The 21592-nt window shown below is 38.6% G+C and overlaps 1 protein-coding gene across 1 annotated transcript in view; it reads left to right on the forward strand.

Annotated features, from left to right (window-relative positions):
• lrp1bb (low density lipoprotein receptor-related protein 1Bb) overlaps nt 1–21592 on the forward strand; it is a 236311-nt gene that overhangs the window by 116900 nt on the left and 97819 nt on the right. The window contains exons 14-25 of the mRNA XM_026295401.1: nt 583–772; nt 1995–2117; nt 2441–2584; nt 4063–4188; nt 5136–5249; nt 7989–8069; nt 8231–8401; nt 9720–9902; nt 13828–14028; nt 16540–16785; nt 18979–19176; nt 19872–20076. Of these exons, the coding sequence (XP_026151186.1) occupies nt 583–772; nt 1995–2117; nt 2441–2584; nt 4063–4188; nt 5136–5249; nt 7989–8069; nt 8231–8401; nt 9720–9902; nt 13828–14028; nt 16540–16785; nt 18979–19176; nt 19872–20076 (1982 nt within the window). The remainder of the gene's footprint in view (nt 1–582; nt 773–1994; nt 2118–2440; nt 2585–4062; nt 4189–5135; nt 5250–7988; nt 8070–8230; nt 8402–9719; nt 9903–13827; nt 14029–16539; nt 16786–18978; nt 19177–19871; nt 20077–21592) is intronic.

Below are 21592 nucleotides of genomic sequence, written 5' to 3' on the forward strand. Positions count from 1 at the left end.
TTGTAAGAATTTAATAGACATACCGAGGGTGAAATTCAAAATCCCAACTGAATAAACAATTCTAAACTTTTCAGAATCACACTATACATTGTTGTTACAATATTTTGTGCCCATCTTTATTCAGTTTATTGACATAATATCCATTAGGAATATCACATCAATATTACAAAACTTTCAGCCTCCAAACCTGGCCTTCATATTTTATTAATGATACGGTGTGAATTTGCAACAGTCAAAAATTGACAACTGCTTCTCTTCCCACGTTAACTGCCTTCAAGACATTCCTTCATTCCTTATGACTGTCACTGTACAATCATAATAAGCTAATGAATTATTTGCAAATGCTATTTAATCAATGCCAAGATTCTAGCAAACATTATTATAAGCAGACGGCACTGCTTGAATAAATTTGTGCAAATAAATTGATTCACATTTATCATATACTGTGATCAAATAATTTCTAAGCCCATATTCAAACAGCTGGAACCCTCGTTGATGTGATTGGATTTTCTCTTGCTGATGGTGTGTTTCCATAGCTCTTCTAATCTTTTGATTACACCACATGTTTGCATCGTGTTGCAGGTGGTGTACAATGGAAAAGAGCTGAACCATCCTTTCGGAATTTCCCATTATCGTAATTTCATCTTTTGGACGGAGTACATGAATGCTTCGGTCTTCCAGCTGGACCTGTCCACCAGCGATGTCACTCTGCTGCGGAGCGAGAGACCACCACTATTTGGCCTGCGTGTCTATGATGCACAGAGTCAGCAAGGTTGGCTGCTTTCCCTTCATTTACTCCTCATCCAGCACCACTGAACCGTGGCTTCCCTAACACAGAAAGTGGCTGTCTTGCGCTGAAAATAAAACCACTCTGTGCTGCATGCCCGGACGTTCATATACCCTACCCACCTTTCTTCAATGAAGAGTACTTTATACGCCCAAGATTTCCATGTATGCCAACTGGTGTCAGATTTTGTGGTGTAAAGCCGCTCAGTGATCAAAAGTGACAGTCACTTTGAAATCACTTGGGACTCCACTCTGTAAAGTTAAATAAGGGCGACCAAGGTTTGCTCACTTCTGTAACAAATGATGATGGATTCATGCTGTAAGAAAGCTTAAAAGAACAGATATGACAGAGAGTGGACACGGCTGCGATTGGAGAATTGCATAGGCCCTCACAGCAGGTGTTTCTTTTGTTATTCCATAATAGCAACATATAAACAGTGCTCAGGCAGTTAATGATGAAGAGAGGTTGACGTTTACTCTAACTGTAGAGAAATATAATTGTACACACTTGAGTGATGTGGTTTTATACTCATGGTGTGAGTTTCTTTCATTTTCAGAACAGTGATTTTCATGCAAAAACTTTAAAACTGTGGATTTTGAGTGGTACTGTGCCATAGCAAGTCTAAGATACAGAAGAATGGATGGTTATTGTTCAAACCATGCTGCTAAATATTTGTTGCACATTTTTCCATTGCTCATGTCACAGGATAGATTAATTGGCTGTCCAGTCCTCTGCGTATTACTGATTGGCTCTTACAAAACCAAACGCTTTATCTCATTGGGTCAGGTGCTGCCTTTGGTCTCTGTGTTAAATGAAAGTGACAAAGGTGCCTTATGCCTTAACTTTATATGTGACAGTATTTTTTCCCTTGGAGTGTCAGCTTTGTGCAGAAAGACAAATTATTCCTTCAAGATGGATAAAAATGTCAAATGTCTTTCAGCCACAGTCTTCCCAATAGTTCACTTGACATATCATTATAGATCACATGGCAGACACCCAGCATTTCTCTCACAGAGAGGAAATGAGTTTTGTATCAATGAGATGATCTATTTTAACCTCAGGACCTCTGAACCCTCATCCTCTGCTGGTCACTGTACAGAGGGAGAACAGACAAAACGACAACAAAAGTCAGATGACATTTATGGTGGGCTTTAGAAAATGTAGCTTTAAATGAGGAAGACACTTTATTTTGGATCTTTTTCTCTAGGTGACAACGCATGCAGTGTGAATTATGGAGGCTGCAGTACCCTCTGCCTTGCCATCCCAGGAGGCAGAGTGTGTGCCTGCGCTGACAACCAAGTTCTGGAGAAGAACAATGTCACCTGCACAGGTAGGAGGACATAATGAATCAGGTAGAGCAAGAGGCCTAAGAACATCATGTCCCAGTATGCCGTAATCCTGGCTTCTCAGAAGATCAAATAGCATCAATTAACTATATTATTTATTAGCAATTCTGCTAATCAACAAATAAATAAAAGTGGGGAGTTACCCCAGTAGGTACACAGAAGTATAAAATAAATCCCTGTGGTCACACAAGGCTCACAAGACATTATTAACACAGTTTGTGTGCTATTGTAGCTATGGCAATCATTTCTCTTAACATAGGTTTTATAGGCAGCCCTTTGTTGAGTCTGTCTCACCTGTTTCTCCCAGAAACATCAAGCAGTGGCTTAGAGCCACAACGATGTAAAAGTGATGAGTTCCAGTGCCATAATCAACGCTGCATACGGGCCTTGTGGAAGTGTGACGGAGATGATGATTGTCTGGATGGTAGCGACGAGGAGAGCCACAGTTGCAGTGAGAATATTAAAATACAGTCTGCAGACCAGCACCATTGCATGCAAACACACAAATACACCAATACATGGTGAGACACTTAGATGCACAGCCATGTACCAAGCAAGAAAAGCCCCAGATTTTTAAGGGTGATTCTCTCTCGCTGTCAACTTCTGTGTTCCTAAATGTCACTGAGTAGGAGTGAAAACTGTCCGTCCTCCACATTGCTGTCTTCCCTTTGGCTTTTGTGCACATGGTTTTGCCCTTTTTAACAAAGTCAGTCAAACAATCAAATACAATGTTAGACATTTAGATGTTGGTTCATTTTCTGTCTCTGTTCCCACTAAAGTACAGTAATGTAATCCTCTGCCAGAATGATTACAGTTGAAAAATGTATTCTGCTGGGAAACCATTCATTTTATCAATCATCTAATATAGTTTATTTTAGTGAATATAAGAGTATTCACCAGGGCAAAAAATTGATTTGAAAATAGATTTTTAGCTTTATGAAGAGAAAATAATGTTCTAATAAGTAATTGCAAATTGCAAAAACCTCCTTGACAGTGTGGTCAGACTTTCATTGTGATCATTTTGTTTAGCCTTTGTTATAGAAAACAAAGTTCAAATTATGTTCAGATGTTGGAAACAGTGTCTGTGACAAGACACCAGATAACTACAGAATCTATTTGGTTCCAGCGTATCTTCACTCTTGCAACATCTGGCACTGCGATAGTGCCAAACACCACCACCACTGTCTTAGATATTATGTTGTCTCAAAATCAAAGGTAATATATCATGCACACAGAGTAGTGTCACAGTATCCCAGAACTACAGACAAATTAATTTAGCATGATTTATGAGTAGGGAGGCTTAATAAATCTGAATGGTCAATGTATAATTAAAGTTAAAAGACGTGACTGAAAAAATGTAATAATAATTAGCTTGGCTGCTAATTTCAGTGACGTGACTTTATATAAAATAAAAATTAAGCCACAAAGCCCAAATAGCAAACATACTGGTAAACATGAGGCAACTGTAAAAATGTTATGGAAACTTCATTACTTTCAATTGAAGAACAAACCAACAATTTATGTACCCCAGTATACTGATGGTGTGCAAGATTAGTTCTGGTGCAGAAAAGGAAATCACACTATCAAGCTATGAATATACAATATACTGTATATGAACATAGAATGTTTTTCCCCACAGGACTGAGAAAGATCGGGTGAGCCGATGAATTGATAAAGCTTTAATATTAAGAAAATACACAATTTCATCTCCCTCGCCTGTGGAAATAGAAACTGACAACATGATGTTTTATTATTTTAAGTTAGTTTTAATAATAAAGCTGTGTGAAATACCTTCTTTTTCCATTATCATTCTTTCTTCTTTGTTTTTTTTTTTTTTTTTTTTTTTTTTTTGTGCTGTTTATTAACATGTTTGTTTCTTTGGGGTATGACCGGCAAGGTCACTCACTGACTTTTGTTTGGTGTTTGCAGAGAATCACACCTGTCCTATTGATCAGTTTAAATGCAGCAACAATCGCTGCATTCCCAAAAGGTGGCTTTGTGATGGCACAAATGACTGCGGTAACAATGAGGACGAGGCCAACACTACCTGCACTGGTATGTATTGTTCCACTTATATATCTATCTCAGATCCTGTGCAATCTTGACTGCAGTTTAACAATTTTTTAATTTTTATCAGTATATGAGATCATATTCTGTATTTTAAAAAAAATCTGTTATCTACTCTTACTCGTTCTCTGTGTACATTGATTGCAAATAAGAACATATTGTGGCTTTAGCGTCGACTGATTTAAATTGGTGTATTTTTGCAAATGAATTTCATCAGGCTTGTGCAGTCTGTAAACAGCTGCCTCAATTATACTGTAGGGTACAAAAGACAAGGTACGTGTGTTTATTATAGCATATTTATACACAAAGACTATTTCATTAGACAAAATCATTCTTTACATGGTGCATTAAAAAAAACAGAAATATTTTCAATTACATCTTCTGAAGTATTTGCTCTTCACTTACTTCATTATGAGGTGTCCGGTTTGGTCAAGATCCGAATACTTTAATTACAGTGCAATCAATTTCACTGCGTGAGAGCACTCTTCAGTATCAAAGAGCTGTAGCACCTACAAGGGGCAACAGCATGCCAGGAACACCTAAAGCACTCATGTCCCCAGTGGTGCCTTTCAGGAGAGTATGAAACAATGATCAATCTGTGAAGCTCAATCAGCAAGCAGTCAATGAGTATTAGTAAAATTCATATCCCACATCAGGAAGACACAGTTTGTGTGCTTTTTTTATATTGTATTGTTTTATTTATTTTTGTGCTGTGACTGTAGCATGTAACTGAAGGTCTATCAGGATAGCGCGGTTCCAACAGCCCTGAGACCTTATGGTCTATTCTATTCTATTCTGTACGTGAATGATAAAGAGTTTGCACTGGGCCGGTACTGACATCCCGGTGATATAGTGATCATTAGAGTTGTTGTGCACATCCTGCAGTGACTTATGCATGTGTGATTAAATCAAGTGGCTTCTTTCTTCTTTCTCAGCCCAGCCCTGTCAGGCCGACCAGTTCTCCTGCCAGAACGGACGATGTATACCTCAAGCCTGGAGTTGTGACCAGGAGGATGATTGCGGGGACATGTCTGATGAAAAATCATGCAGTGAGTCACATGTGGCTATTAAGCTCATGCCATTCAGGTGTCATGCTGTGTGGAATCGACTGCTACTGAAATTAGTTTTGCTGTGATTGGTGTAAAATAGGCCAGCTTAGTGAATGAATCCAATACTAATGAGGGTACTTTCAGCAGTCACTAACTGTTGACTCATTGCAGTTTATTATGTTTTGCCTAGGCGTATTTAAAGCCACAGTGACTAATACAACATATCTCAACGATTGCGTCATCAAGTGGTGAAATTTCAAAACTCAGGACACTCAAAACGTGACATTATAATTTATGTAGTCAACTGTGCCAGACACTTCTCAGAATATTTGCAGTTTCCTCTTATAGAGATAACCTCAGGTTTTAATAGACAGAAAAATGTGCAGAGCAGAACACACACTGAAAAACATTTGTACAATAAAGACTGAAAACATCTGTGCCTATTCACATCGTACTTTTTAAATGCTGCAGTTGTCCACATACAGTGATATTACTTCTTTAATATGGTGTTTTACTTCATTCAATGAAGAGGATTTAAAGGGTTGTATTATTGATGTAGTTTTTTTTTTTTTTGCGACCAAGAACCAGACATGCCCTCAGCGAGGGCACCAGCTTGGAGGGGTGGTGCTGAGTAAACTGTATGCTTTTTGTACAGCAGTTCACAGTTTTTAAGTCATGCCTCAGTGGTATTACACAACCTCTCAACTTCAGCTAGTATAATTTGTGTTTGTGTTCTGTAATGTTGGAAAACATAAATGATAAAAATGCATGGCACACTAAGATGCCCTTAGCTTTTTAGTGTTCTTTTAAGATTGTATTTAGGCTTCTTTAATGCAAGCGAACAGAATATTTTAGGCTGAGAAAAATATGTTTTCAGCAGTGAAGTTGAACTATATAAATTAGCAGCATACATTTAAAAGTAGTGGTAAAGGTTTGAAACTCCCCGTTTCATCACTATTTATATTAAATAAGCCTTATATAGTGATTGATGTTTGCCAAACGTTGCACTGTGCTGTATCGGCTCAGCCTCCCTTTGTGTGTCCTAAGCTGCTTCAATACACAGCCACAAACAGCCAGGGTGTAAGCAGTAATTAAAGTTCATGCTCGACTTCATTCAATCATAATCAAGCTGCGCTGCAAAACATATTCTCTCTCATACTGTTGTCTGAGCTTCCTCGGGCATTACTTCTCTGTAGGCACTCTACTGTGCAGCTCTGGCACCTCACTTAGCTTTAGTGCAGCTACTGTAGGTTTTGGAACACCTGAAGCTCAGTGGTGGCCGCCTTAGAGATTGATGCTAATTTGGATACTGTTTGTCAGTAGTTTAGTGGTTGTCACACAGTGTCTCATACTGGGCTCTCTGTTCACTTGAAGCAGTCATTATTTATGGATGCTGGTGTTTCATTTTTAGCCAGGCTCACTGTTTACTTGAAACCTTCATTATTTATGGATGTTCATGCTTCATTATTAATGAATATTAAATTCCAACAAGTCATGCGCTGTCAGTGAGACCTACACATTTGAGGGAAATATAGAAGACACTTGTCTGATAAAGATACAATATGTCCTTTCGACAGTGCCCAAGGTATTCCAGGCAGCGGCGGCAGCAGATGCCAACAAATCAATTCAAATGTAGACTTTCATTTCATAGTGAAGTCAATAAAACTTCGGGCATCCAGTTAGGATGTTTAAAAGTACTGGATAATATCTCAAAATCGGAAACAGGAATTACAAATACAAATGTTGATCCTGACAATGTCATCAGTCCACATAAAGCAGTAGAATCTGTTTTCCTATACTTACTGCAGCACTGGTAAAAGATATTGATACTTTAATGTAGACTGGTTTAGTTTATGATGTCTTCTTGACCGCAGTGATCCATGTTAGACCAGATATTGACTGACCACAGAGGTGGTAATTTGCTTTCACAGCTTACATTGTCAGGACTTTATAAAGCCAGATATCAAATATATGTCATAGAAACTTTAAAACTTTCAAAGCCACAAGACAGATTGAAAGACTCAAGGGGGTACGTACGTACGTAGCTGTTAAGATAAACAATTAAATGAAAATGAAGAAAAAGGTGTTCTTCTTGGTGACATTAATATGTCAAACCTGGTCCTTTAGGTAATTACAATTTATAATTTTAGATTTAGATTGGAGATCATAACCACAGTTTAAGTAGTTTAAATTATAGTTAACTATTTGCATATTGTTTGCCATGCTAGTGGCAATTTGCTAGGAATGAGAGTGATGGTCCACCACGTTGTTTCAGACTAAAATACCCCAGAGACTATTGGATAGGTGGCCATAGAATTTGGTACATGTATCCAAGGCATCCAGAAGATGATTTCTAATAACTTCAGTGATTCCCTTGTGTTTCCCTCTAGGTTATAGTGTTCACCTTATCTTTGAAATATCTCAATATGTGCTTGACGGATTGGCACAAAACATTGTAAATACATTAATGGTTCCCTGGTGATGATTCTGACCTTTCCTATTTTTTATATGAAATACTAAAATCATTAAAATCAAACAAACACCCATGATAATGAATAATAATTCACCTGGGCATAGTGTAGGTGTTTGGATATAGACTTATCTCGTTTCCAGTGAAAAAAAGTAACTAAGAAATTTCACCTAAAATAATAAATGTCAAATGTATAATTACAGTGTAAATATTTCCTGAAGTTGCATCGGACTTGTACTTGATGTTTACCTCTATTTAAACCCTTTCAGCCTTCCCCACCTGTGAGCCCCTCACCCAGTTCGGCTGTTCCAATGGAAGATGCATCAGCGTGAAGTGGCATTGTGATGCAGGTAGGGGCAAAAACCTTTTGAAGACACACAATCAGAAATCCAAATATGATCATTAGGGAATGTGGTTGTTGATACTAACATTACACTTAAAGCCAGGACATTTTTTTGTGTATTTGTATGGTCACATCTACCACCTGAGTTGTTTCTGTGCATGTGTGCAGACGATGACTGCGGAGACAACAGTGATGAAGCGGGATGCGTCCAGTCCTGCTCCAACAGCCAGTTCCAGTGCACCAGTGGCCGCTGTATCCCAGATCAGTGGGCCTGCGATGGTGACAACGACTGTGGAGACTTCAGTGATGAGAACACAACCTGCAGACGTGGATCAGTGTGTAAGTATGCCTCCATTACCTTTTAAAATTCTATGAGGTGTTTAGTGAAATAGAAAGTAGGAGGACTAATGCATAAGATGAATCCTGTTATTATTCATGTTTTATAACAAAATATGAGTCATATGAAGCCAACTTATTTATCAGTCACCCCATTATGAATTAAATCATCATGGTGATATGCTCTTGTTGAATGTTTTGCCATATCTGACTACCAGCAGAGTTGTCTGGCTACACCTTTATAAGGGTGTACTTACCATCATGTCTTTTTAGTGTGCTAATGATTTGTAATTTAATTGTAATTCAAATCAGTGTTTAAATGTAGGTGTAATTTCAAGTTTAACAATTAATCAGTTTGAGTCCAATAACTTTGTTTTCACACTCACATGTGACTAATCGCATCAAGTTTCTGTTCGTGGGACTTTTACCACCAGGAGTTCAGAATCATTTAATCTAATTACCCCAGAAGCCCCATGCAAGCTCATAGAAAACTCACAGCTCACTTGCTTGTCACTAGAATGTGTAGACTATTCATCAAACCATTTCCTGATGGGAACTGCAGGCTTCTCCACTCCCCGTGTCTGCTGCTGCTTTTACCCCAGGGGACTGAATCTGTCTTAGCTTTTCCTCAGCTGTTGAAGAAATGTTTTTTGGATTTAGCTTTTAAGTATTAAGCAAGTGGTTAATCAGATTCAAAGCATTATACTGTACATACCAAATGCACAATGCTGTGACTTAAATGAGCTTATATTGATGTTTATTTATGTTGTGCTAAAGCTATTTACCATTGTAGCCTGTTCAAACGGAACAAGGACCAGTTTCCAGACAACTGGACCAGACCTGTTCTAGTTCTTGTCATGTTACTTGGTTTGAAGCTGTATATGACTAAAATATACAATTTTGCTCCTATTTAACCATTATTAAAACAAAACAGAGAACTTGATGTACTTTGCGTAGCCATTTAGCATTTTTTATCATCAGAGGACATCAATGAGTTAGATGATGTTAGTGCATACAACACAATCATGTAGTAGTACCAGTTTTATTTATTTGTAGTGAACCCACACCTGAGAAAGATATAATGAACACAGTCATTAAAAAAGACAGGGACATCTTAGACACATAAAATGTAAATGCTTGAAGTGAAATAACTTCCCTGTTTGGAACTCACAGACCCATTAGGGCTGCCAAGTGCCTTGCTTGCAAAGATAAATATTTGTAAACAGTAAAAGATGTGTTGTAAAATAATAGTTCAAGGCTTGTGCTTCAGCCCTTACTATAGATCTGGAAAGCAATAATTGTTAAATGACTTTTGTTTCAGTGCTGCCAACTGAGATTGAGTGCAGTGAGGAGGAATTCCACTGTGTCACAGATGGAACCTGCATCCCCGAGCGCTGGAGATGTGACGGAGACAAGGACTGTGAAGATGGCAACGATGAGAAAGATTGTCAGGGCACAAAAAGGATGTGTGACCCCAAGGCCAAGTTTACCTGCAAAGATACAGGTAGGGGGTACAGTGCATTGCTAAATAACACAACGAGCCAGAGATGTGAAAAATCTATTGGAAAAAAGGTCTTCTGTGAATATAAAAATATGTTAATGTTGGTGTTTTCCTTTTCACTTATCACCACTGAATTGTTATTGAACAAGCAGGGATGAATAATTGATACCTAAAGATGTTTTGTGGCTTTGAATATGCTTTTAGAAGATCTTGATAATGTCTGGCATACTTCATTTACTGACACTGACAGGCTGGTTTTGTCTGTAGTATAAAATTTACCATTTGAGTTAACCAAGTAAATCTCTCATCAGCTGCCTAGGACAGATGTTATATTTTTAGCATGAAGCTAGATGACTGAAATGATGTAAAGTATAATGCGAAGGACAGTGACACACAATTAAGGAGAGAGGACCAACTGCGGATTTCATTACTGTCATGAAACATGAAACAAAAAGACAGTTTCATCATTTGTGTGTGTGGGCTTTATAATATCATAATAACAGTCATTTGAAACAGTCATGATTTTTATTTCTAATTTAAGCGTGATGATGTGGATTTTGAACATAACCTTAAGCTTTGAATTCTCAGAGAACAGACAGCAAAACCTAATCGTTATGAAGAAATGTATAGTTTATTCTTTTGGAATTGCTTAACCTTGACAGGGAAACACGTAATAAAAATAACAATAACAACAAACTAAATAAAAAAATCATTTTGACTGTAGCTCAGTTCTTTAGAGAGGAGGAAAGTATCTTAGTGGTTTCATAGTGTGTATCAGTTATAAATTGAGCTGCCAAATGTCTGTCTTTTCTTTCATAAAAGCCCAATTCTCTGATGGGCTCTAGGGGCTTAACTACTCTCTACTGTGGAACAGCAGAGTGAAATTTGCATGTCCTTGCTCAACCAATTAGGGCAAACCATTTAAATCATCAGTTTAAACAGCCTATGCACCCAAACCAAGCATCTATTTTCTCTGTGCAACTGAAAGGAGAAGGTCAGTTGTTTTCTGTCTTTAGCTCTGCAGCTTTCCACTCATCCTGTGACAATATTATCAAGAATGGAGGCAATGCTGCACGGTGTAGGGTTGGTTAGACCATACAATTATTATTCACTGTAATTCTGCAGTGCCATACCCCTGTGTACTGGTGCAGTTTGTTCTGTCCTCCCCAGGTAAACAGAGTGCCGTCTATAGCAATTCTAAACTCCAGTAATGTTTTCTGAAAGAGCCAACCTAACCATTCTGATGGCTTAAAGCGATTAAAATATGTATGTGTGCTTTTTAAAGTTATTTTATTCATATGAGGATAAAGATATAGACATGTTCATTTTTTCCCAGATTTTCCTCCTTGCAGAGGATAAAATTAAAGCATAGTTAGAAATACCGAAAACCAACATTATCTATACCTGCTTATTCCTTAACCAGGGTCCCAGGGATCTGCTGGAGCCTATCCCAGCTCTCTTTGGGTGAAAGGCAGGGGTCCACCCTGGACAGGTCACCAGTCCATCACAGGGCCACATAGAGACAAACAACCTCACACACTCACACTCACTCCTATGGGCAATTTAGAGTCACCAATCAACCTGACATACATGTTTTTGGACTGTGGGAGGAAACCAGAGTACCTGGAGAAAACCCACACAAGCACAGGGAGAACATGCAAACTCCACACAGAAAGGCTGGGTTGCCAACCCGGGATCTTCTTGCTGTTGGGCAAAAGCGCTAACCACTCAACCACCGTGCCACCTCATTTTTTAAATATTTCTTCATGTCCACTTGCAAATAAATAAATAAATAAATAAAGCATAGATATAAACACAGTACTGTAGGAGACAGTACTGTAAAGTTTTTTTTGTTTTTTTTTTGCAGAATTACTTAGATTTAGGCAAAGAGGAGATGTGTTGAGGACAACTGTGTGGAAGAAATAGAGATTTAACCTATTTACAAATGATGAGTTAAAAAAATTGTACTCTATTGTAAAACAAACAGATGGTGGTTGTAATCTTGAGTGTATTGTATTTGTGGGCATTTACATTTGCTACATTATTGGCCTGTAGTATAGAACAGTAAGCTTAGTGTCAGGCAGTGGCAGCTCATAGTTAATGTCCTGAATTATGACTTTACACTTCTGTTTGGGTATTGTCCATGTCAGGGTTGCCTCAGGCTGAATAACCTTTTTTTTTTCAGTCAGTGTCTCCATTCCTTGACCATTACAATTTTGCCTCTATCATGTCAATGTATTACAGTATGTACAGTACATGCAGTCTGATGGTTGAGAGAGGTGCTATATACTGTGTGAATTTCAGATTTAGTCATTTATCAGGACCTTAAATGTAGGTTGCGTCCTCCAGAGTCTCATTTTGTGCAGGGTGCATTAAGTAAACAGATGCAGTTGCATTAAATTTCCAAGTTATTTATTATACTTTCACACACATGAAATCCAAATAAATTCATCTGAGATTTTGCAACATAGAGAATAATGAAATAGCAGCTAAAGGGTGGCAGTGTTAGAGGCTTCAATACATAAAAGTTTCTGCATTATGATGGTGAAAAAAAACCACAAGAACTATGAATTTACTTACTTTATTATTTAAAAATAAATCTTCAGCCATACTTAGAGGAGGGACCAATATAAATAAAGTTATCAGCTCTGTAGGAAATCCATCTGTGGATATGCTGAGCTTTTGTTGAATTAAAGATGAAACTTTTAGATGTTTGAGCTTTACTATATTTGGAAATAATATTAAAAATGCATTAACATCTCAAAATAATAAGCAATGCTTATATTTAATAAGCCCACTCAGAAGGACTTTTGTGCCTCACCACTCCTTGAATAAAACTGTGTTTTCCCTTCATCCACATGCTCTGTCATGCCTCTGCTTTCTGAAGATACATGTGCTCATAAAATTCACCAGCTTGAACTTGTGGAATTGTCTTGCTGTGTCATTCAAGGTGAAATTGCAGGAATCAAGACTAGTTAATTTAATTATACAAATGATTAACCTCGTTGTCCATGTGCATTACCACAAACACAGACATTTTGATTACACTTTATTATTGGAACACTTCTGTGTCCCGAGTATCGTCCATATTTCACGCATGGAAAAGCTCATGGTCTTGAATATTCACAAAGCCTTTCATTTTTGGCTGTGTAACATCAGTGGAAGCATTTAGAACATGAAGGATTAAAATTGCCTTGGGACTCTTATTTTTGTATGGACAACTCAAAAGCTTAGAAGTGATATGAATCCAGACATACACCTGAACACATACAATGGTCCACATACCCTCGGTGGATGCGTCAGATTCCCATGTCAGTTTGCACTGATCTGGCACCAAGAATAAAACGATGGGATTTTAAAACCCTATGATGTAGCTTTGATGGAAAAAAAACTGCAAATTGGAATATGCTATGATCTAAGTCCTACCTGGGAGTGCAAAATGGATGATATACTCTGGTTTCTGTATTCTTTTCTACTGCCACCTCCAGTACCACTCCAGTTTTTTTTTCTACCCTTTTCTAAATTTCACAGTGAAGGAATTACAAATTACACTCTAGTGCACGTATCTCCATACGAAGTGGTGATCTTCTGTGGATTCTTTTTCACTGCACTGAACACTTGGAAAAAGTTTGATGTTGATAGAGGACCCCTATGAAAAAAGCATGGCATTTTTTCCTATCATGTATTCAAACCGTATGATTAAGAAACTGAGTAATAAAACACCCAAAGTAAGATAATGCGAGCACTTAGTGTAGTAGTTAAATTCAAGTTAGTTAAGGCAAGGAAATTTATTTCTGAGCCACATATAATTAGTTTAAAAGTCATGTGAATACTTACTAGAGTGAGATTACATAGTCTACCCTGCAGTAAAACTCGAATGTTTAAGTGCTTATAAATGTCTGCTCTGTCCGCATCTCATTCTCTACAGGCAAGTGTATCACAAAGAGCTGGGTGTGTGATGGGGACATTGACTGCGAGGACCACTCAGATGAGGAGTCCTGTGAGTCTGCTGTCTGTAAGCCACCCAAGTACCCTTGTGCCAATGACACATCTGTCTGCCTCACACCTGATAAGATCTGCAACGGCAAGGTGGACTGTGCTGACCGATCGGACGAAGGACCCATCTGTGGTAATTCCTTTTCTCTCTGCACAAATGTTCCCCTCCCTTGGGGGTGGGTCATGTGATATTCTGGATACACTGGATGTCCAACCATTTGTGTACACATCTATGCACACATATGTTTGCTGAACATTCAAACCACAGTGGACATTAATAGGCTGCTATACAAGACATCACTCTCCTGGGGGTGTTTCCCAAAAGGTTTTGGAAGTCTGGTCACTGACCTAGTTCACAGTAAGTGGTCCAAATATGTTTGATGGGTTTCAAGGCTGTTTGCTGGCCAGTCTGTTTGTACCCAGGTTTGTGTATTCCATTTAACAATCCATTTTGGACTGAGAAGCTGGTTTGGGTCATGAAGACTGCAGGGTAACCAAAAAATACATTCATCTGTTTTGTGCATTGCCATGTTGAAATAAGAGAGGCCAATCTGAATCTCTCAAAAATGTCAAGATGTTCCTTAAATGGAACTAAAAGGTGTTAAAAAGTTAAGGTCCCAAAAAGTTTGTGGACTGTTAGTTAAATAATAATCCCTTGAGAGTTTTGAAGTTTGTAAAACATTCAAGGGATTCGAACAATTCACACGCGTTACCAAGCAAACAAATAGACAACGTCCCCTTTGCATGCTCAGTCCTCAATTTTGGCTAAATATACTTCTGGCTTCTTCTGAGCTCCAGGGAGATTGGTAAACTGACAAGATTTTCAGAAGTTTGAGAAGTTTTTAGGGAGTGTGTGTTTTTTTTTTTTTTGATGCCTTAAGCTGTCAACAGCTAACTTGTCAACACTGGAATCTATTGTTACCAAAATTCAAGCTGACCATAGCTGTTGTTCTTCTTGAGGAACTTTTTATAGCCACCTTTCAAGCCTACAGGGGGTGAGTGTTTGATACTCAAAAGATATATTTTGGGTGAAGAATCACTTTTAAGTGAACAGACAACAAGAAACTGTCAAAAAAATAATGATTTCCATGGACTGTTGAGCATTTTGTGCTCCATCTGTCTTTTAGTTCTTTTTTTTTTTCCATGCCAATTTTTTTTTTTTTTGCAAAGATAGAAACAGAGTTTGGTGGTACAGGTTTAAGGGAGAATAAAGCACGTAACAAATAAATGTCAGCTAAATAAACCACATTTACATTGCAAAGGAAAATTGTGGCACATTGTTTTCTTTATTTAGATATAAGACTTTATAATTTACATTTTATCAGCTTTGACTTCCAAAAACTTAATTGGAAATGTTGACCCACTGTCACAGTCACCAATTTTCTCAGCACTGGACTGCGGATGTTAGCTGTTAAGGCACCACACATCATTTGTGCTAACTCCCTCTTTCTTTTTTCATCTCTTATTATATTATGGGATGTTGAACATCTCCCAGTGGAATTTTGCGATATTCTCTCTCACATCCCGCAGCTTAAAGCCTGACGGGGAACCGATATGTGTTGTCTCAGAGACCAAGGGGAGAAAACATGAAGACTTCCCGATTATGGCAAATGTGGAAGTGTTTGTCCAGCAGCCTTTAGAGGGAAGAAATGGATCTCATGTGAATAGCCCCAGCTATCTAATCTCTTAAAGTGAGCAGTGTAAACATGGAGGTTCATTTGCTAGAGCTTGACTAACCAAGCCTCAGGGGGAGCCCTACAAGACCCTTGAGTGTCTGTGTGTTATCATAGCTGAGAAGATGGCTTCTGCTTCCTCATAGACAATGAAGTTGTTCAGAAGGATCTGACTGATTTGCACCAGCTCAGCAGGATTCACACCCAACCTTGACTACCGCCCCCCGACGCCGGCACGCACACACACACACACACACACACACACACAGATGCCCATTTCAGAGTGTTGTGCTGTTATTAATCTCACAAGATGGCAAAAGGTAAATTGACCTCTACTTATATAGTGCTTTCCTACACACTCAAGCACACTTGTAGCACTTTACAATATCTGCCCATTCACACTCAAACACACACTTATTCACATACACACCAAAGCCATAGCCATCAGGGCACAGTGTCTTGCCCAAGAACACTTCCATATGTTGGACTTATGTAACCGCCAAACCTACCATTAGGAAAGGACCTGTTATGTCTCCTGAGCCAAAGCTAAGGTGGAGCAGAAGCCAAACACGAAGGGTAGGAAAAAAGACTTCTTCTAAAATAATAAATGGCACAACTTCAGTCTTCATATCACTTATGAACAGTACCTTATGTTCTTTTTCCATTTTATTTTTGCAGCAGTAGTGGAAATAAAAGCCATTCACTTCCAGGAGCATACACCCAGTGCTTGGTCATTGTGCAATGCCTTTTCTTTCTTTAGATTGTGAGCACGCTGCTTGAGCTTGACTTTTGAGCTTTTGCTGTAACTATAAAGTATTTTATCCTTCTGACACTATTTCTAACCAAAACACTCTGAAAAACCATATCTTACAGAGCCACCACACATACTGTATTTTTCAATTGTCCTTGTCAATCTCACTCTTACAGCAGTTGCAAAGTTTCTGAGGATATCTGACTTTTCTTCTCCCTAGATATGTGCCTTGTAGCCAGAGGGGGCTGCAGTCACCAGTGCACTGTGGCACCAGGGAAGGGGGTTGTGTGTTCTTGTCCTCCTGGGCTTCACCTTGACTCCAGCAACAAGACTTGTGAGGTGGTGGACTACTGCAGCCATCACCTAAAGTGCAGCCAGGTGTGTGAGCAGTACAAGACCACAGTGAAGTGCTCCTGTTATCCAGGATGGGTGCTCGACCCAGACGGAGACAGCTGTCACAGCACAGGTAATAGGCCCTGGCTTTTTAATGTTTGTTTTAGTGATGCTGTCGGTTGTCATGATGGTGTGCGGCTGTGGGTTTGTTTCTGCTGCAATATTTAATTTTATCCTAGGCCATGCTAGTGCACAAACAATTTTTGCTTCTGAGTTAGATTGCTCTTAGATTGTATTCCTGCAGTCCTTAATAAAACTATATTTCAGATGTTACTGGAAGACCATGTTCTAACCAGGACACACAGCCATTGATAAGAGAAAGTGCCGATCAAAAGTTAAACTAGAGAAGACTCTTGTGTTAGCATTTTAGAGTGTTGAAAAACTGCAGAGGTGGTCTGAAGCACAGCAATAGATGGTGACTTAGAGTACTGTCAGGTCAAATTTAATCATTTTTACAACAGGCATCTGGGCATGAGTGCTGTCCCTTTCTATCTATACTGAGGCTGTATGAAGGAAACATGTTCTTCCTTCTCAAACCACCAGATCTTTGTTCCTTCATTCAGTTCAGACCTAATCCCACACAAATGTTTCAGCAGTGTAGTTTCACATTATAAATTCAAACTTTCCACCGTTCTGATTGCTGTTATTGAATGATCAATTTCATAAGACCGCCTGAAATACAATAGTTACACACACATGCTTGTCATATTTAGATTTATGGACCTTGTTTCCATGACTTGCTTCTCTATTTCACTCCAAGATTGATGGCAGTTGCAGCTCTAATCTTACATTAACACAGGATGAGAATACACAGTTTTCTCTGGAAGCCAATCAGAATTGCAGAGCTTCATCATAAATCAATTTTTGCATACAAATGGAAACAATCAAATTTCATCTTAAGCAAGGTGTTATTGGATTCTTTGTGAAGTCCCAAGTACACATTTATGTTTCCTTTTCCTTTGCACATCTCAGTAATAAAATATTTTTTAGGAAAATCTGCAAGTACATATCAACTCTCCAATAACAATATAGCTAGTTTTGTTACAGCACTGAAATATGTCATTGAAATGACATTTTAGTTTCATTTGTGTGCAAACAGTTCTGTTGTTTGAAGTATTATTTAGTTTAGAGTGCTGTGAAGATAAAGATTTCCAAAAGGCCAGTTTTTGAAAGTGTGTGTAAGGTGGGCTTTGTATGTTGATGAATTAGTTTAGTGTGCATGTGTGACAGATTTTGACTGTACAAACATTTCTCAGAAGCAGAGCTATTGCAGAGATAGAAATGAGCCTACTGACTGAGGTAAATCTCAGTGAGCTAACTTTAGGATTTGTCACATGCATTGGTGAAATATTGATCTCTTTTTCCAGTGTGATTAAGACCTTACAAAATGTATTTCTCAAAAGAGACTACTTACAAGTGTATCTGCATTTTTCAGAATGTAAAAATGTAATGTGCTGATTCCTAAAATATTTCTTAACATTGCTTTGACTATAACTGCTGCACATTTGCACAGACATATTTTCCCCACCATGTGCAAATATGTCCTTTGTACAGTGGATCAACAGACACTATTGAAATAGATATATAAAACTAAATTGGTGTCAGATGTTTCAGTGCATCTTTCAATTCCAATTGCAATAATGCTAATGAATAATAAAGTACATATTTTTGCCACACTTGCATCGCATACATGATTTACTCTTAATTATCCTGAAATAGTGTTACAGTGAGCGAGCGTGTCCAATACATGGACCTTGAAACTGAAGCATTAAGTTAAAGACAAGTAGGGGAAATAAAATTAGAAATCGAGTAGGTAGTAAGTGTAGAGTGTAAATGAGCTTTCAGGTAATTGTGTATATTTACAATATTTACAGTTTGTGATTTTACAGTTATTACACTAATTGCACTGTGGGTCACTACCTTTATTCTGTTGTCCACACAGTATGGATTCACTTTTCAGTACAACACATGTACTGGCCTCTTAGCAAATGTTAAAGGTGTCCAGGTTTTCTGTTGTAAATATTAGCAAGGCTTGCTTCTAGTAAACCAGAGCATGAGCATTTATGTGAATGAGTCATTAATAGACTCCAGTTGGACACCTGTACAAGAAGGAGAGGGCAGACATAGCTTGATAGCAATTTCTCACACTATCCATTATATGATGTCAGAAATGGTTGATTTACCTAAAAATGTATCCAAAACTTTGTTTAGCCCCAGGTGGCACGCCTAAATATGATATTTGTTTCCTGGCTTTCACCCTGACCAGATCCCTTTGAGGCTTTCATCATTTTTTCAATTCGACATGAGATACGACGAATAGACCTTCACAAGCGGGACTACAGCCTGCTGGTACCAGGGCTGAGGAACACCATTGCACTAGATTTCCATTTTAATCGAAGCCTCCTTTACTGGACAGACGTGGTAGAGGATAAGATCTACAGGGGAAGGCTCTCTGAGTCAGGAGGTATGCACACACACACACACACACACACACACATAGTACGCACACCCATGTACGCAAACATTTGCTATATATCTAAAGACTGAGAGAGTCATGTCTTGCTAATCTGTACTCCCACATCAGTAATAGAGGTCTACGACACTGCTGGTGATAACGCTGCTTTATTGTACTGTCTTTACACATACTTAGTTCTGATACAGTGATAGAGTCTCTCTGTAAATTTACTCAGGTTGACCCGAGCTAAAAAATACTGCAAGTCCAGAAGTCTTCGGTTGTTGTACAGTATCTCCCCCCATCATAAAATGATGAAGCAGAACGTCTCCGTTGCTGTATATTTTTGTGGGTGGCAGTACGTTCACTGAGTTCTCCTTCCTTTATTTCCCTCAGCAGAGCCATAGAATTTCCCTCTTAACAGTGCCTATTCCACCCTTTTGTGAGACGCACAAAAAAGCCTCAACATCTGAGAAAAATTGCAAGCAACTGGATTATAAATATGGGGGAAAACCTTTTTATAAAACTTAATGGAGCCCTATAGAAAGCAGTGCTCTTTATATGGAAGAGCTTTCCTCAAGTTTCCTCATCTGCTTTGGGAATGTTTTCCTGAATACTGTAAATACATTCTAACCACTGCTGTTCCTTGAATGCAATGAATGTAATTGCAAAGTCATGCTATTGGGTTGTGTATTTTGATGTTTCAGGGGTCACAGGAATTGAGGTGGTTGTGCAGCATGGGCTGGCCACCCCAGAGGGCCTGGCTGTAGACTGGATTACAGGGAAACTGTACTGGATTGACAGCAATCTGGACCAGATTGAAGTCGCTGAGCTTAATGGAGATATGCGCACCACATTGATTGCCGGTGGCATGGAGCATCCACGGGCCATTGCTCTTGACCCAGGGCAGGGGTACGTTATGCACTAACTCCCATATACAGAGCCAACTGGTAGCCGTGCTATCTATCAGGCACTGAGATTATCGGAATAAAGCAAAATTACAACCTTGAATTTCTCACTTCTGCATCTGCATTGATGTATGAAGATGTCTGCTGTGTTAAGGTCCATTAAGGCAGCAGATATAGAATACATCAATAACAGTGCCATGCTCTCCATTCCAGTAATGACAACTGATGTAGCTAATACCCCCCAACCACTGCTCCCACTTTATATGCTTTACTATCCTTTCACCCTTGTTCCCCAGGATGTTTTTCTTTTAAAGCATTTTAAGCAAGCCTTTGGAATAAAAAGCCCAAAATCTGATTCATTCTTATTTGTGCATCATTCCCCCCGGGATCCAATTTTCAAAATCATAGTTGCTTACGCTGCTGAGACACATGTGGAGAATGTTTGTAAACTGATCTATGACTTTGAAATGGCATCCTTTCCTTTGCCCCACAGTCAGTGAACATGTCATTAGAGGAAATGCATTGTCTATTGTAGTGCACTGATTGTACAGTGTTTTTCTTGGTATAACAAGTGTTAGGATAAACCTTTTAATTTATTAAATTACTCTGTTTGTGGCTTAGTACTGACATCACACTGGGGGTAACAGGTCTGACTCGTTATTTCCAACACCTGATGCAAGACAGGTGTTGGAATGCTTATATTTGTGTGTGCTATGTGTGTGTGTGTGTGTGTGTGTGTGTGTGAGAGAGATAATTGATGTTTTTCCTTTTTAATCTCATGATAAGATTTACTGAACAGTGAATGTTTTATAGAGTCTTGTGGGAATCACATTACAATGTATCTTAATTAGGCGATTGTCATTGTAGTTAACTCAGAATAAACAGTTGCATGTGCTTTGGCGTTGGCACAGCCTTAAATTTGTTCAAGAAGTTTTGGTTGGTTGTGAAGTAATACAGTTTTATTCAGTCTTCCATGGGTCGATCAAACTTAACTACAGATACTACTGCAGTTATATGACCACAGATTGGCCTAGTTTAGGACTAAGCATGCTTTAAACCAGCATGAAGATATGTTCTGAAATGAGGATGCTGAGAGTGGTGAAAATAAAAAAAATAAATAATAGTTTGCATATTTAGTTAGGCCATAATTGCTTGTATTCTTTTGTGGATGTAGTTATTAAATAGATAATTTCTTAAGATGAAGCATGCGCATTCTACTTTAGTACTATGCCATCCTGCATTCACCCAGGGTCAAACAGCGGTAAACATTGTATGCGCATGAATCAGTACACTACAGTCTCACACTTCTCTTCATGACATCCTTATAAATGACAGTATTTACTGTGTATAGTGCTTCTTATGCAGAGCATCTTCTAATTTGCTTCTCATTCACACCATGTAGCGTGCTAGCTTGACTATCGGAAACAGTTTGAGAGTTCAATGTTTTGCCCAAGGAGATGCGGCCATGTAGACAGCAGGAGCTGGCTATCGAACCCCCTACCCTGTGATTAGTGGCTCTG

Source organism: Mastacembelus armatus, chromosome 21 (assembly GCF_900324485.2).
Source record: "Mastacembelus armatus chromosome 21, fMasArm1.2, whole genome shotgun sequence".
NCBI lineage: Eukaryota > Metazoa > Chordata > Actinopteri > Synbranchiformes > Mastacembelidae > Mastacembelus > Mastacembelus armatus.